Source organism: Chiroxiphia lanceolata, chromosome 5 (assembly GCF_009829145.1).
Source record: "Chiroxiphia lanceolata isolate bChiLan1 chromosome 5, bChiLan1.pri, whole genome shotgun sequence".
NCBI lineage: Eukaryota > Metazoa > Chordata > Aves > Passeriformes > Pipridae > Chiroxiphia > Chiroxiphia lanceolata.
Window position 1 is genome coordinate 28,617,203 of NC_045641.1, and position 17,330 is coordinate 28,634,532.

The 17,330-nt window shown below is 39.6% G+C and overlaps 2 protein-coding genes across 7 annotated transcripts; one reads left to right on the plus strand and one right to left on the minus strand.

Moving 5' to 3' along the window:
* Positions 1-9,832, minus strand: DNAJB9 (DnaJ heat shock protein family (Hsp40) member B9). Of its 6 annotated transcripts, none has more exons than XM_032687866.1 (4): positions 9,744-9,796; positions 8,869-9,000; positions 5,497-5,724; positions 1-3,629 (listed from the first exon to the last, which is right to left on the minus strand). In XM_032687866.1, exons 3-4 carry the CDS (start codon positions 5,711-5,713, stop codon positions 3,199-3,201), a joined length of 648 nt encoding a protein of 215 aa, XP_032543757.1. In that variant the 5' UTR covers positions 5,714-5,724; positions 8,869-9,000; positions 9,744-9,796; the 3' UTR covers positions 1-3,198. The 6 variants fall into 6 exon arrangements, with proteins under 6 accessions (XP_032543757.1, XP_032543759.1, XP_032543758.1 ...); XM_032687868.1 differs by having other exon boundaries at positions 8,834-9,000; XM_032687867.1 differs by lacking the exon at positions 9,744-9,796 and adding an exon at positions 9,394-9,412.
* A 107-nt stretch (positions 9,833-9,939) lies between these two features.
* On the plus strand, positions 9,940-16,379 carry THAP5 (THAP domain containing 5). Its single transcript, XM_032687865.1, has 3 exons — positions 9,940-10,060; positions 12,668-12,857; positions 15,412-16,379. Exons 1-3 carry the CDS (start codon positions 9,978-9,980, stop codon positions 16,351-16,353), a joined length of 1,215 nt encoding a protein of 404 aa, XP_032543756.1. The 5' UTR covers positions 9,940-9,977; the 3' UTR covers positions 16,354-16,379.
* The last annotated feature ends 951 nt before the right edge of the window (positions 16,380-17,330 follow it).

Genomic DNA, 17,330 nt, shown 5'->3' on the forward strand with positions numbered 1-17,330 from the left:
GACAAGTCACACCATTAATTTTCACGTTTAATGTAATGGCACCCTAATTAACTTTACAGTACTTTCATCTCCATTAGATACTGTGTTTCAAAAGTATAATGGGGAAAAAACCAAACATGAAAAAAACCCACTTTTTTAATAAAGTTTTAAAAACTAAATCATTTGGCGTTACATATGCATAAATGCCTTTCAAAAATTGTGCCTAATTTTATTTTTCACCCTTACATAACAAAAACTGGTTTTGCTGGGTCTTTTGACAAGAGCTCGAAGAGAGTTCAAAGATGGCACTTAACAAACTCTCAAGTCAGGGGTGTCATAAGGTTATACCAGGACTTCCGCTGGAGAGCCTGCCATGAAGCAAACGCTATAAATAGGAAGAGAATGTGCAAGAGCTCCGAATAAGTGAGAAGCACAACATGTTTTGCAAGCTTGTGTTCTGAGAGCCATGGAACTGAAGACTCTTGGCTGAGGAAAGCCTGCCCAAATTCCCCCAGCTAAGGTCTGTTCAAAGCACACCCATCATAGCAAACCACAGGGACAGCCATACACTGGTTTCTGCAATACTCCTGACAAGTTTTCCTTTGGATTTTACCTTGAATCAACACCAAAACAAGCAGGAAGGTGATTTGGAGAAGTTACAGGACTAATAGGAAGTATTTGTTAGTTATGCCATGACAAGTAACTAAGAGAAATAATACAGAAGCAGGTCAAAATAAGACTAGGCAGAAGTCTTTTTAAGGTGTATCAGCTAGAAAACTAGCAACCCTATCGGTTTTATCAGTTTCATACTTTGACTTTAAAGAAAAACAAGTACACTTTGTAGGAAGTTTGGAAGATTCTTAAAGAGGGGAAACTAGCCTAGTATCAGCCAACGACCCTTATTTTCACCTAAAAGCTTAGCCTGAAAGATGGTGAACTAATACAGTCACTTAAAAGACTTGAATTCTGGGGGTGGCTGTGTTTCCTACAATTTACAGTGCTCATTTTAGCTTTCATTCCTCTAATCCAGGATTAGGGAAGGGACCCAAGTGAACTGCTCATTCTGCTGTTTCCAATTTTTTTTTTTTTTAATTAAGACAAATATTCATTAGACTAAGAAAGGCATTAACATTTTACCTTTGCATCCTGCTTTTAGAGTTGCCTCTCACCTCTTAAATTCCAGCAGTCATCATCCCCAAAGGACATTCACTAATACTCTCTTACATTTAATACTTAATATTTGTGAGAGAAAGTAATTCAGAACTCTAAGTTAGTAATTTGTTCACTTGGATGCCCATGTGATATGAGTCAAGCAGATAGTTTGATTCATGCACAGGACTGATAGGAGTATGTTAAAGAAAATAAATGCAGAAATCTACAAGAAATACAGCTTTCAGTTCAATTATATATTAATTATACAGAAGAAACAAAAATCTCTACTTACACAGAAAAAGGGTGAAAATAACACACTCACTTCAGCACTTTTCCTTCTATAAGAATATTGCACATTCCGATAATGTTGCACAAATTACTGGCTTTTTATAAAGACCATATATGAGGTATTAGTCTATTAATAAATAAAGAAGAACATGGAAAAGGAAAAGCACTTAATATAACACAACAATCCATTCCAAGTACTTAGTGAATGAAAACTGAACAAGCCATAATACTTGAGGGGAAGGTTACTTAGCAAATAGGCAGCTTTCAATACCCATCCCAGAAGCAAAGGGTTAAATCTCTTTTAATAAAGATTTTAAGAACTCAAAGACTATTGAGAACACTGCTTTTTCAAATGCTTATTTTGCTCATGCAATCAAGCTGAAAGGTAAATTCTTATAATTCTAAAGAGACAGTAACATGTGGGTGACAGTAATCTTACTAAGGGGAACCAATTTCACATACTAGACCTGTATTACTAGTTAAGAATTAAAGTAGAACTTTTGGGTTGACATCAGCTAAAGTATTTGGGGGTTTTTTGGTGGGGTTTTTTTTAATGTTTGTTTGTTTGGGGGCTTTGAGGTTGTTTTGGTTTGGGGTTTGGTTTTTTTTTTTTATTTTAAGTAGTTTTCACTGGTTGTGGGTTTCCATGGTGCTGAAATCAATACCCATTAGTACTGTCCTTATTAGCATTTTCCAGCTCCACAAGGAATACAAGGATTGGAAGTTTCAGTTTTTCTCTGTGGTTAAGCTAAGAATTTACCTTTCAAATCACAATGCTGAAAAACAGGTAATAAATCTGTCAATTTAAACAATATCTACAATACCTACATTACTTAGACCCTTTCAGGAACACCAGGAAACTGTAGGCAAGCTTAACTCATTTAATTTCACTAGAGCACTGAGGAGTATTTAAGTCCAATAAACTGAATTATGGAAACTGCATTGCACACGTGGTATAATAATAATAAGCATAAAACAAGAGTGTTTTGGGTGTGCTCTTCCAAACCTTGTTAGAGAGATATTTGTAATTTGGAAGGGGGGAAAAAAAAGACCTTGTATGCACACAAACTTACATACATTAATATCCATTAAGCAAGTCAAGGATCATTCAAATACTATGATCTTTTCAGGCCAATGAAAGGCTATTAAGAAATAAAACTAATTCCTACATCACTCACAATCTTATTCCCTCTTGTAGTTTTCCAACTTCAAAAAGAAGGTGTTTTATTAATACTTTTGCAATGGTGGAGAGAGTAGCAAAGACCCAGGCAAGTCATATTTCTGCTGCTATTTTGTGTAAATCATCGAATTTGCAAAGTGAGTCCATATCAGGTAAAAACTGCAAGTGCAAACTTGGAAAGACACAACTGAACAAAAAAGCAGCACTTAAAAATTAAAGTATCTCCTCTGCTCCAATCCATGCACCAGTAACACAAACAGTCCTGAATTGGCATATATGAAAAAATTATATTACATTTCTGAAATGAAAAATATATATATCTTGTGTTCGAATTTAGGGAAAGTGTTTACTAAACAGAAATACATATTTTTTCTTTCACATGAGAATATTTATCTCCCATTCTAAGTAGTTACTGACACATTACTTCCCAACTGCACGTTGTTTCTATTCTGAAGATTAGTTTCAAACTACTGTAAAGAAATTGTAGTTAAATGTCCTTTAGAACAAACATTTCAAAGACTTTTTTCCATGTTAGCACAAAACCAAGAAAGATTATGAAGATCTTGAGAAAAGAAGAAAAGTTTAAAGGAAAGGAAACATTATTGTCCAGAACAGTCGGTGTAAGTAGTAACCATGTTTCCTCGTCTCTGAGTGACAGTCCTGCAGTGCTTGCTGGATCCATGAAACCTGGCATCAGTTCTCACGGCGTGTCGGTGAGCATTTTCAAAGTCACTAAACGAAAACATTTTTTCCATATTTTCAAACACATCATCAAACAGTCCACCTCCAAAGGAGAACTCTTGGAAAGAACGTCTTTGCCGATTGTGAGCTTCCCGATGGCTTCGGAAGTGATTTTCAAAGTGCTTTTTTGATCGTGAGTTTTGACTAAATAGGTCAAAGTCTTTGAACAGATCATCAAAGTTGAAATTAAATGACTGATGGAATGGGCTTCCCTTATTTCCTTGTCTTTCATGACGGCCAAACTGATCATATTCTCTTCGTTTATTCTCATCTGATAATGTTTCATATGCTATGACCATTAAATAAAAAAAAAGAATTAAATTTTCATTTCCATTTTAAAGAAGAGGAAAAAAAGAAAATGACACACAAATACAAAGCACAGCAGCTTCCTCCCACTCCCTCAAAAGGACAAATTTCAAGCAAGACTTTCATTCAACATTCAAGCCCAATCAAGCTCAACATTTGTTTACCTTTCTCCAAACCAAAATAAGTTGTCTCAGACTAATTATTTATAATAATAAACACAGCTATACTATGAGGACAGATCATAACCTCAAAATTTTAAATTCGCATAATATAACATAGTTTAGCTACAATAAATATTAGTGTTTATGTTTGAAAGAAACGATGAGATGCAGGGATCAGAAAGACTGAAGCAATGAGGATGAGTTAGGAGCTCTGCCTAACAAAACAAACTGTCTGCTGCATTCCTATCACAGAAACACAGTGCAATGTCTGCAAAACTACCTGCCAGCCAGTCAGCACATTCTAGCTACACCACAGTTACAACTAAGCTACAAGATAAACATCAAGTAGATAAAAATAAAGACAATGAATTTCCCCTACATTCCAATTCTCAATTTTTCAAAAGTTCAACAATAAATCTGGATTTTGTGATTAGAATCATACAATAGAATCAGTTGGGTTGGAAGGGACTTCCAAGATCATCGAGTCCAATCCTTGATCCACTACCGCCGTGGCTACTAAACTGGATATAACCAAAATGGAACTAGGCTTCCCTCCAATCTTTGGTCCACAACAACAGCTACTGGTGTTCTAGGGCAGAAACTCTGACAAATACACCTATTCTGATAACTAAGTCTTTTAAACACTTCCATTTTCTCATCTGTCAAAGGCTTTCGACTATTATATACAACTCAACACTTAAAGGAGTCCCTAATTCCTCCTTTAGTAGGTGCTAACAACTGCAGTAAGTATCTAACAGGACTGTCCCTCCCTTTCATTATATTACTTTCGAAATAAATTTCTGCAGACAAGAAGGTAAAATGCAGAAATCTCTTATTAGCTTAGTTAGGAGAACTACACAAGAAGATGGATTTTATAAGAGTCCATGGGGAACAGAAGCGGGTACACCTTATTCTTTAGCAAGTCTTTTTCTATTCTTGATTATTCACTTCCACCATTATGTTTCACCACAAAATACTTATGAATGGTGTATTCTTAGGATCACAGGATAGTTCAGCGTAGAAGTGACCTCAGAAGGTCACTACTCCAGCTTCCTGTTCAAAGTAGGGTCTGACTAGGTTAGTTAGAGCTTTACCCAGTCATTCATGGAAAGCCTCCAAGGTTGGAGACTGCACTATCTATCTAAGCTACCTGTTCCAACACTGGCCTGTAGAACAGAATCACAGAATTGCTAAGATTGGAAAAGTTCTCTAAGAGCATGAATTCCAATCACGATCCTCAAAGTGAGAAAATTTTTCCTTATAACCACTCTGAAATTCTTGTGCTGCCACCACGAACCACTGAAGGACCCTGCCACATTTTTCTAATCTCCCTATAGTTACTGCAAGGTTGCTGTTAGGTAGCCCTGAAGCCTAGTAGTGATCCTGAGCTGGATCTTACAAAACAGATCAAAAGATAAGAATTAACCTCCTAGGGCTAAAGCTGTCCTACTACCAAGTATTTTTTTCTGAGAAGAGGTATAAGCCAAAAAGCCTAATTAGCAGAAATGCATAAACTGTGTTAAAGGCCTTCCTATGTGTAAAGACATAGAAAAAAGTCAGATATTGATGTTGAATACTTGACAGCACAGAAGTAGAATTAAGAAAAAAAAATATCTTTTTGCCTCTTATTCAGTAAAACCAGAGTACACTTAAATTCCAGACATAAGACAAAAAGTTAGTGTATATTACCTTCAGCAATTTCTCTAAATTTCGCTTCTGCACCAGGACTCTTGTTTTTGTCTGGGTGGTATTTCATAGCCAGCTTGTGAAATGCCTTCTTGATCTGGCGGTCAGATGCATTTTTTGGAACTCCTAAGATATCATAATAGCTCTCTGTAGCCAGTATTAATTCAGTTATCATTAAAATGCAGAGAGCAAATGTGAAGACAGATTGTGTAGTGGCCATTTCTCCGGTTCCTAGAAAAAAAAAGAAATATACTTGAAGAACAAGTTATTTCACATTCCACAACAATTTAAAGTTACAACTACAAGCTGGAAAAGGAAGACGTGTATGTTTCAGAAGTCAATGACAGACTTGCTTCACTTGTCAAACTCTATTTGGCTATTTTCATATTCACAGACTATGTAAGTGAAAACACTGCAAATTCACATTTCACATACATCTCAAGCACATTTCAGTGCTCATCTTTGTTTTACTCTTATCCTTAACTGAACATTCTCCCACAAAGTTACCAAAGTAAATATACAATATTATTCATTGCATCAAACATTTTAAGCTGGCATACCTGAAGTAGCTTCATACTAATCCTTGAGTTCTAGGACTTCTAAACACAGCAGCTCTAAATTAAGACCAAGCTGCAAAAACTCAATACTGGAGACTGATTAGGTGGTGCAACAATAGGAGCCTCAAAATACAAGTGGCCTAGAGATCAACTGTGAGGTGCAGGAAGATAAGACTATTAGATACTAGCGCTAAGCTTCAGAAAGTAATTTAACTAACCTAAAGTGAACACTATAAAGAGTAAATCACTCATTCAGAGTACAGAGTTCAGCCAAGTAGTGCTCATTTTCCTTTACTTTACAATGGACTGGACTAAGCTTATTTTCATATTAGATTGTAGTATAAACACCTACTATATCTTCAATATCAAAGAATTCATCTGATAAATACCAATGCAAAGAAAAGTTTACATATGCAACTCTTAGTGTTGGAACCAATACAAAAAGAAGTCTTCCATACAAGACAAGCACTTTCAACAATAATTAGAAGTTGTAAATTTTTTTCAGCAACGTATCTGTCCAAAAGTTACAGTTTGAAACAAACATGCAAAAACTTAGGGGAAAAGCTATCACATAAATAAGTCATTAAAAAAAAAAATTAGTTCTCCATAGCCACACAACCTTCCATGATATTTATGAAGGAGAGGGTGAGCTCTTCATACCAGAAGAAGAGACCAGATAATTTTCCAGGGCCTGTGCATATTATATTTAAAACACAGAGTGCAGATATGCAAATGTTCAAAGACAGAATGCTGTTTGTCAAACCAGCACGATGTACAACCAAGCCCTGAACATACCAGACATAACATATCCCCCTCACCAGCTTACACTGATTTGAGTGTAATATAAGAACAACTTGGAGACAAATGGTACTACTTTCCTGTAAGCTGAATAAACAAATTACAGTCTGAGTACCATTAAAGTTAGAATACTGATATTACATAGTGTAAGACTCAAATATTTGTCATGAAGGGTTCAAAACCTTTGAGTACATAAGCAAATTAAGCCTTTACCTGAAAATCAATATTCTCTAAAAAAAATAAACACCAAAACATCAAACATGGAAAAAGTATACTGTTTCTAATAGACAAGTCAGGGGGCTAAAATGAATGCTGTGAGGTGAGAGCAAAAGGCTTGCAAGATTAATGTACCCACGCCCTCTAAAGCATTTATTTGGCCAGCAGCCTGCATGATATCAAGTGTTAAGGGACAGCAGTTGAAACAAATTGTATTTTGATCAGTGTACTTAGATACCAAACAGACAGTTCTTTTCAGTATTCTTTGTGCACGATACCAAACATATTTTTAGTACAAGCCTTTCCCACGTATTATCTCTCACCACTTCACTAACCTGAAACTTTACCCCTTGGGCACTAAGAGCTACACACATCCTTCCACACTTTTTGGACTTTCTTCCTTTTGTGCTTTATGGATGCAGATTTACATGTTCATCTCATACCTGAGATTGTTTTTATTTTACTTCATTTCCCCACACCTTCAACAAGCTTGCATCATCATGTGCTGCATTCTCTTAAGGCCAACCATCCTGCTGCTACTACTGAAAACTGAAAAGAGCTAAAAGGGGCAGTTCGTGTTCTTCTTCAAAAGTGAAATTCTCTTATAACTCATGAGAGCCTGAGACCATGAAGTCACTCCTTTTACATATTCTGCTCTGGCTAACCATCTCAACTTCTATTATTCTTGATAACGAAACACACCTAAGTGTGTCTTTTTCTACAGTTTTACATTAGGATTTCTGTAATGCAGTTCTTTTCTGTATCAGATTTCTATACTGTATTAAAAAACAGGACTTAAATTTCACTGGTTTTTAAAACAACGTACACAGATTTAACACTGCCTTTGAACAAATCAGTGAGACTCGAGAATAAAAGAAGATTCAAATGAAAATCAAATGCAAATGAAATATGCCTCCAATATAGGCAGCATTTTGAACTTATAAGGTTATCAGAGAGACAGAGCAAGTGTTATATTTAGACATTGCCAATTATTTAATTTACTTTTTAAAAAACACCTATTTTATATGCTGTATCTTAGTGTTGCTACTGTTAACTACGATGTTAAATGCTTGACTTCAGCCCTGCCATTCCCAAATATTTCTACGACCCCTTTCAAAATAAAATCTCTTTTAAATATTTACTCTGCTTATGTCTCTTCTCCCTTACTTTTCTCAATTGAAAAGAGACAGGTAAGTTGCACTTTCATGGCCATGCACTGTAGTTACTTAAACCACATTCCAGAATTTGTTAAGCTCTCTACGAATTAAGCTCATGCCACAGAACAGTCTCTTCTAACAATTATGAAGAACTACACTTTATTTAGGTACATCTTCCAATGAAGCTAAAGATCTTATTCCACAGATTACCTACTTAACTCTGTTGGGTAAGTAGTTACAGATCTCAACTACTATTCACCTCAGTATAAGAAGTGCATTGTCTAATATTTATCCAGAGTATTGCAGGGGTGATAACATTATTAGTTTATCAACATCTATCAATACTTGTGGGATGAGGTGATGTTTGAGGATGATGTACCCCGAATAAAGTCTGTCACATACAGAAAATAAGAAGCTACTTGCACCTTCAAAAGTAATTAACAAAGATCTTGCATAAATGCTTATATTCAAAGTCTCACACACTCAGAGAACCCACAGCATCATTAGTGCTCTGCCACTGTTCTGCTTACAGGAATTGCCATGCACTATCCTGTGGAATGTTCATGTCCTGTAATTATTTTTGCAAACAATTATTTACAGTAATAAAGTTACCAAAGTCTCCCACTGGTTCTCCTATCACGACTAACCCGATGAGTAAGCAAGCCTCCAAGTCCTCAGCCAGCTACAGGCGAGCTGTCAAACTCAGGGCCTTGCACTTGTCTTGGCCTCTCCTATACTGACCCGAAAACAGATCTGGGAGAAGGTTCCTGAATTTCGCTCTGGAACACAGGGAAACGGAGTGCCGCTGGCATCATCCTGCCTATCCAGACCTCTGACGAACTCGCAGGAGCCGGCACAGCCAGCGCAGCGACACAGCGCCGGGCCGGGGCCGGGCAGGCGGTTACAGCCTCCCCGAGCGACCCTGTCCCACCTCCACGTCGGCCAGGCTCGAGAAAGACCCCCGCAGGTGGGCCCAGAGGGGCCCAAAGGGCAATAAACGCCCGGCACCGAGCCCCACAGTCACCTCTCCCTTATCTCACCGCCCCCGAGCCCAACTCCAGCCGCCCCTGGCCCCTCCGCGCCCGTCTTCGCTCCAGCCCCCTCAGCCACCCTCCGCTTCCCCCGAGCCCTCACTCAGCGGCCACAGCCCTTCCCCGCCGCCCCTCGCTCACCTCAGCCCGGCCCTTCCCCGCCGCCCCTCGCTCACCTCAGCCCGGCCCTTCCCCGCCGCCCCTCGCTCACCTCAGCCCGGCCCTTCCCCGCCGCCCCTCGCTCACCTCAGCCCGGCCCTTCCCCGCCGCCCCTCGCTCACCTCAGCCCGGCCCTTCCCCGCCGCCCCTCGCTCACCTCAGCCCGGCCCTTCCCCGCCGCCCCTCGCTCACCTCAGCCCGGCCCTTCCCCGCCGCCCCTCGCTCACCTCAGCCCGGCCCTTCCCCGCCGCCCCTCGCTCACCTCAGCCCGGCCCTTCCCCGCCGCCCCTCGCTCACCTCAGCCCGGCCCTTCCCCGCCGCCCCTCGCTCACCTCAGCCCGGCCCTTCCCCGCCGCCGTTCCCGCCCGCTGCCGGCGCTCGCGCAGTCCCGCCCCCCGCAGTTCCTACACGAATCGTTGCGCCATTGGCTGCCCGGGCCCACGTGACCCGGCACAGGCGGGCGGCCGCGCGCCCCCCCGGCCGCTGGGGGCGCTGTGAGGGGGCGGTGCTGCCCCGCCCGCCCCGCCCGGTGCCGGTGGCGGTGCAGCCGCCCCGCCGTGCCCGCCATGCCCCGGTACTGCGCCGCCACCCGCTGCAAGAACCGCGGCGGGCAGAGCGCCAGGGACCAGCGCAAGCTCAGCTTCTACCCGTGAGTGGCCGCGGAGCGGGGTGGGGTCTGGGTAAGGGCTGGCCGTGCGGCTGATAGTGACCGATAACCGAAGAAGTACATAAATGGCCGAGAGGCGGAACTCCGGAGGCTGGTGGTCGCCTTGGAATCCCTCCTGATCCCGGGAGGCTGGAGGGAAATAACTCTGCAGGAAGGGAAAGGTGTAGGGAATAAAGAGTGGACAGGCTGGGATGTAATCGCGCACACCGCGCCCCCCGCAAGGGGGACGGAACTTGGAGGAGGAATGGATGGTACACCAGCCTCCAAGGGCGCTGGAATAGGTGCAGAGGATCCATTAAGACCAAGAGATTCAGATAAAAAATAAAATCTGCGCTTTTTACCCTGCTTCGCTGCTACCTGTGTGGAAGGGTTGTTATAGCGGGGCAGGCGGTACTGGAGGCGTTGGAAGTGCCTTCGCCTGTGTGTCCTGTGTATGGCATTGCAGTTCAAGGAAAAAAACTGGCAGAGTAGGAAAGTAAGCCTATATTGATTCCTTAAAATTAAATATTCCCACTAGAATTATTGGCTTGCCTACACTGTGAACAGAGGCGTTGCTGGTTTGTTTGGAAGCAGCCGAGTTGGCCGGAAGCTAATTAGCTCTGTTGCCAAAAACCAGTTTATGATGGCTGCGTTGTACTATCCAGCCACTGAATGGATCAGTCGCCATCCAGCCCGCAGTAACCTCTGGACTGTTGTGGTTACGTGGCTGTCGATTCACAGAACGGTGAGTTATAAACAGCATTTCACAATCCTGAGAGAAGCATGGTGCAGGTAACTAAGTATTAATGTATTTGTGTTAAATAGTAGTGTGGAACCATTTGCCAACAGAAGGAATTTAAGAAAAATTTGAAAAATAAATTTCACAGCTAGCCTCAAAATCTGGTTTGGTAAAAGTTATACCTCAAACTAAGTTTGGCTTCAGTTTCTGAGTAGTCATAGTTATTTCGAGATAAGGAAGGCTGTGTAGGAAGACAACTTCAAAGAAAGTTTAGATTGAAGGAAAGCTCATTTCCCTGGCGCATCTCTAATGTAGAATGCATCATAAAACAATCATGAAAATAATTTATTTTTCCTAATGCTTTAGAGAATGTGAGAGCCACATGGATAATCAAAACAAGTTTGAGCACTGAGTCATGTTCATATTCAAATGTTATGGAGATGATTGCAAGAACACAGATGTTTTATCTAGCCATTGAGTTGTGCTGCGTTCCAAGTATAATGCTCCCGTAGAAGGCATGCTGAGACTTGATTTATGGTGTTCTACTCCCTTGCTCCTTACCACCCCCAAAGGAGTCCTCTACTGCTCTGTGGTTTGGGGTCTGAGCCCCTTCCAAATGTTTTTAACTGTAACCTAATCTCAGCTGGCCTGACTTCTAACTTGGCCCTTCTTTGTTTCATTTCCTCACCTCTCTGACTTGTGCAATGATGGCAGCTGCTAAATAAATACTGTCCACTTCCTCTTTCCATTTTCCTTTTTTTTTTGTCTTGTTTACACCAGAGAACAGATTCTGTTGATGAGTAAGGGGTATTGAAGCATGAGCACGTTTTACCAAAGGTGCCCTTAAGCTAAAATAATAACTTTAACTATCAGACCTATCTCTTGCTACAGATAATTTTGTTTTCTATCTGAAGCTGGCTGAGTCTGGGGAAAGCAGTGAGTGGTGTGTTACAAAAGTGTAGGGATAGGTGTTCATATTTCAGAAGATTTCGTTTTGAGGAGATTAGAGCTTAATTAAATATTTGCTTGAGGAGACTTTCTGCCTAAGAAGAAACCCCTTTTTCAAAGATAGGGGATGTTTCTTTCCCTCTTGCATTCCAGAGAAAAGCTGCCTCTTTGGGTAGTTCCTTGGAATGTGGAGAGGTAAAACAGATGTTACAGGCAGGCGCAGCAGAGAGGACAGAGGAGATAAGAGGCCTGGAAGAAAACAGGAGTTTGGGTTCTCTCTCTCAGGCCTAGCACTGCTTTGCAGCTTGGTGCAGCTTTTCCTTTTTAGCGGTTTTAGTGCTCACATCTTCAGAATAAACCTTTCCACTGCCTTGGCATTTTTGGTGGTACCTGCATTGGAAATATGTTGCCAAATTATCTGATAATACAAAATGAGATGTGTACTCTGGTGAACAAAAAATACTAGTTGTGTCTAGTAAGACAAAAAAGCCCTAGAAATACTATTAATAAAATGAGGGCCCGTCCTAACTTTCTTTAAATTTTGTCTGAGTATTTAATATCCCCTCAGCAGAACTGCTTTCTGAGCAAGTGTTGTGGGATAAAACCTACAAAACATCTTGGCCATGGTTTCTGAAACCCTTGGCTAGTATAAATCAGCAGAAATTCTGCTGCTGAACTCCAGAACAAATACCCAACTACAAATAATTTGGATAATTATTGGATTCACATGTATATGACATCCTGATTAGCATTAATATTTAAAATTTTTGAAAAAATATTATTTAATACCTTGGTAAGGCCAGGCTACCTTGTAAGGGACAATGAGATATTTTTCTTTTAAAAGAAAGAAAGAAAAAAAATGGGGTTTTTGTTTGTTTTTTTTTTAATGTGTTCTTGTTTGTCTTTTCAATTGCTTTAAAAAGATTTCCACTTCATGATAAAGAGAGACTTGAGAAATGGTTGCGGAATATGAAACGAGATTCGTGGACTCCAAGTAAGCACCAGCTTCTGTGCAGTGACCATTTTACCCCTGACTCCCTTGACGTGCGATGGGGTATACGATACTTGAAACACACTGCTGTACCGACAATCTTCTCTTCCCCAGATGATGAGGTAACCTAATTTTATCTTTTTTTATTGTAGTACAAAGATAACCAACTATAATAGAGATGTTCTAATTACCTAATTATCTGTAATATAATCATAATATAATCAGAATTATTTTAAAAATAGAATTGCTGTCTGTTAAAATAGTTGTCAGCAGGACTGACACAAACATATGTGTGAGATTCTATAGCATAAAGGAAGAACGACTGACCATACTCTGACTGGAGCTTCAATATCTTTTTAAACTGGAAATTACAGAAGCATTTACTATAGAAAAATTTAAATTCTTCATGAGAACGATTCTAAATTTTTTTCCAGTGCAATTAATCTAATATTTTAATGTTCTTTTTAGACCTTTTATTAACTGTACAGAAATACTGGCTTTGGATTGTATTATTTTCAAACTACAGATTTCTCTTTCCTGTTCCTAACCTCTCTAACACCTAAGAGCTCAGGACTGTAGGCTGCCAAAGATATCCTACAAAGACTATTCCATCTTGTCTTTCACAGGATTGTAATATTGGTTACATAAAAGTACTGTGCTACCGAGGCACCTGATCTTGGTGAAAGCTATGCTAATTCTCTTCTAATCTGTGACTGTCTTCCTCTGTATCATCACATTGGAGATGGGAGAAATGGGAGGACTGGAATTAAAGCTAAACTGATGAATCTGAAATATGTGGCTAATTGATTTTACAAAACAAATAATATTTAATCAAAAAGTACTTTATCTTCTTGGACAGCTGCAACTATTGTCTAGACTGCTTTTGACTCTCTAGAATGAAAAGCAATCTTGATAAATCTCTCAAATATAAAAATAGAAAATCTTTCAATTTATGGCAGTAGTAACCTTAGCAGGAAATATCTTTCCATTACCCACCACCACCTGCTTCAATATATCCCTCACTTCCCTGTGCTGCTGTTATAACAGGGAGCTTTGGAACTGAACTTTGCTGCCCCATGCTTCTGTGCTATTACAGATAAGCTGTGTGTTTTCACTCCAAAGAAAAATTGTGTTTTCCCCATGTCTTCATTCTTTCTTGATTTGCATGTGACCATAGACCAGTCATAGTACACCTACAAAGATGGACAGTGGAGTTACGAAGGTAACAAACTTTTTATATAATACCGTTGCCAAGACCATACCAATGGCTTCTCTAAATTACTTTTGCATCAGCAATATATATCTGAGAAATCCCAGATAGATTTATCAAGTTTGGAAAAGTAATATCCTATGCTTCCTTTCAATAAATCCAATCACTGCCTCGCTATCAAAAAAAGAGAGATGCCAGTTCTTCATACCTGTGATACTGTGACCTTGTTTTGCTGGGATCTCACTTCTCTCTCTGGTGTCACTTTTTTCTCATTGCATTTTTCTAAACATCAAGTCATATCCTGTTGATGACCACCTCAGCAAATCAGCAGTGTCTGTTGGCTTGACCTCTGGTTCTGTTCTTGCCCAAACCTTAATTTTCTACATAGACTGAATATTCACAAAGATATGGGAAAGAGTTCTCCTTACTTTAGGGAAGAATCCTTTTTAGTGTGTTCCTGACTTAATGTAGAGGAACAAGAAGCTAAGGCCCCAAGCTGCATTTGGAAAGCTGAGAGTGAAGAATTGTATATTTGCATATTGTTCACCACCAACTTGCTTTATGTATTACCAAGAAGTGAAGGATATCTTCCCAGAAATGCTAAATGATTTTACTAGAAAAAAATGACACCCACTATTTTTTTTTCACTGACTGACATACAAAAGAGCTCATTTGCATACTGATCTTAAATGTAATCATGTAGTGATGTAGTTAATGGGAAAGAGGGGGGAAAAAAGGTGTCTAAAAAAGGATAAGCTTCAAATTGTGTCTCTCTCAGTATCAGCTTCTTTTTAAAGTCCTGTTAACATTGCATTGTTCTGCTAAGATTTGTATCTATCAAAGAAGTAATTTAAGAATTGTAAAGTTTAATTGTCAGAATTGAATTGCTGGTTTAAAAATCAGCCTATGTGATTACGCATGAATATGTTTCATTATTCAGCAAGCTTGTGTTCATAATCTTTTTTTTTGTTGTTAAATTCTGTTTGGCATATCCTGCACGAGTAAAAGTTTGCTACATCTTTCTAAAACAACTTTGATCCATCTTTAATGCAAGAATCTTGTACTGTGTACATTTAATATATTAATATATTTAATAAAATATTTTAGGTGGTAACAGGAGATGCTACCCAGTCTTTGTGTAGTTGCTTCTCTTCAAGTGCTTTTAAAATTACTGTCCTATGTAAAACGGTCCACATTCCTTAGAGTTCAAAAAAAAACCAAACAACAAAACAAAAAAACCCCACAACCAAAAAACAAAACAAAACCAAAAACTGTTATTGCCGTTAGAGCTTTAAAATAGTATTTTAGCATTTAGGACCTGAAGCAAAGTTACGGAAGATGCTTACATGAATTTTTGGACCTTTTGGTATAATTTTTAAACAGTGCTTGTCTATATTACTCCTTATGCCGTACCATGCTATAGAATGAGATTTGCCTAATTTTTTAATTTTTTTTTCCTCCATCAGGAAAAAGATGGTTCTCAGAAGAGTCCACGAGAAATACAGAGACAAGACCTGGAAGAAACAAATGTAGTGTCAGAGAAAGCATCTGTACCACTTGAACCTTGTGCACCAAAGGAAAATCCTGTAATTGCAGAAAATATAGAGGAAGAAGCAGAAGTAGTTTGCTCAGCTGCATTCAGTAAACCTTTACATATTCAAAACCTGCAACTTCAAAATGAAGACAACTTTCAGGCAGAGAGTGTCGTTCTTGATAGTTCATCTACACAGCATATACACCAACCTAATCCTGTTTTAATGGCAGCAGCAGTCCACAGAATGGAAGCTACCAGTGTTCGTACTTCTGTGGAGGATCCAGGAGGCTGTACAGCTACAGTCTTGCAATTTACAGATCCTGACTACATGAATTCATCTCTGAAACTGAACAATGCTGTGGGGCCAATTCCTGATTATGCAATTGAAAATCCTGTCCCTCACGTTGTCTGCTCTGGTGAAGTACAGCCAACAAGTGAAGATGCGGTTTTACTGAGTACAGTCACACAAAACATTGAACAGTTCAGTGGAAGTGAAGAATCTGTCATTGCTATTATTGTGCCAGCTGAGAGTCCAGAACAGCCTGAAATAGTAAATAGTACTTTCCTGGCTGTTAAGGAAGAGTTTCTTGACACTAAGGAGAAAGATATGATTGAATATGGTGGAAGTGAAATATTACAAACTGAGCATTCATACTGCAAACAAGACATAGACAGAGATCACCTTTGGCAAAAAATTTCAAAACTCCACTCTAAGATAACTTTGCTTGAAATGCAGGAAGTAAAAACTTTGGGGAGACTCAGGTCCTTGGAAGCTCTTATTGGACAATTGAAGCAAGAAAACCAGCTTTCTGAAGAAAAACTGAAGACAGCAGAAAACTGCTTTACAACCCTTGAAGTAACTATAATACAGTAAAGGCTTTCACTGATGGTTCTAAAATATCTTTTTAGTCTCTTTGACAGTCCTTTTGGACAAATTAATTTTTGTTTCCGTCATAGTGTTTTAAACATCTAATGCAAATTATGTGACGAGCAAGTATTCTTTAAAATGTTACATCAGCCAAAGCTAGGTGGTAGACTATTGCCTGTAAAACATGACTTAGAAGTAAGCTTAAAAAAAGCCCCTCAATCGGGTGAATTTTTCTAAAAAAGTGAGTGAATTGAATCAATAAAGTCAAGTTAACCCTTTCTAGCTGCAGCCTCCTCTGAAACATGCAGCTCCTGCATTTGAGGCAGCAGTATAGTATAGTATGGCCAGTCTTCGCGAACGAAGATTGGGGAAAGGTCTTTACCCTTCGAGCCTGCGCAGTGGATTTTTTAGGTGAGACACAGTGTGCGCTGAGCTGAGCCCACCCTTTAATCCTAAGGTTCATCTGCCGGGGCCGAGCGAGCTTGGACAGTGGCAGTGAGGTCCTCAGGACGTAGGTTTGTTTAGAGTGACCTTCTCTTAGATGGATGGCCTTACAGGGCTGACGAGCTCCATCTGCCCGGGGGACTTCCCTGACTGGGAATCGAACCCGGGGTACGGTGGTGAAAGCGCCGCATCCTAACCACTAGACCACCAGGGGGCCCCCTTGAGGCAGCAGTAGAACAGACAGAATAAGCATATGGGATGGACAATTATAAAATCGTTGTTTAAAAAAAGAAAAAGTGTCCCAATTCTCTTTCAAATAAGTAAAGAGATATGTAATATGCATTTTTCAGTGAGGTCAAAATTGCTCTTTAGTCTTCTGTTCATCTAACATTTGTTCTGGTAGTTTTTTGTACACTTGGATCTTACTAAAATTGTTTCTGCAATAAAAGGTGTTGCCTTTCATTTGGTTCTTGAAATAAAAATTCTGTAAGAATATTGTTCACTCCCCTTTATTGATTTTATTAACTATTTCGAGTTAT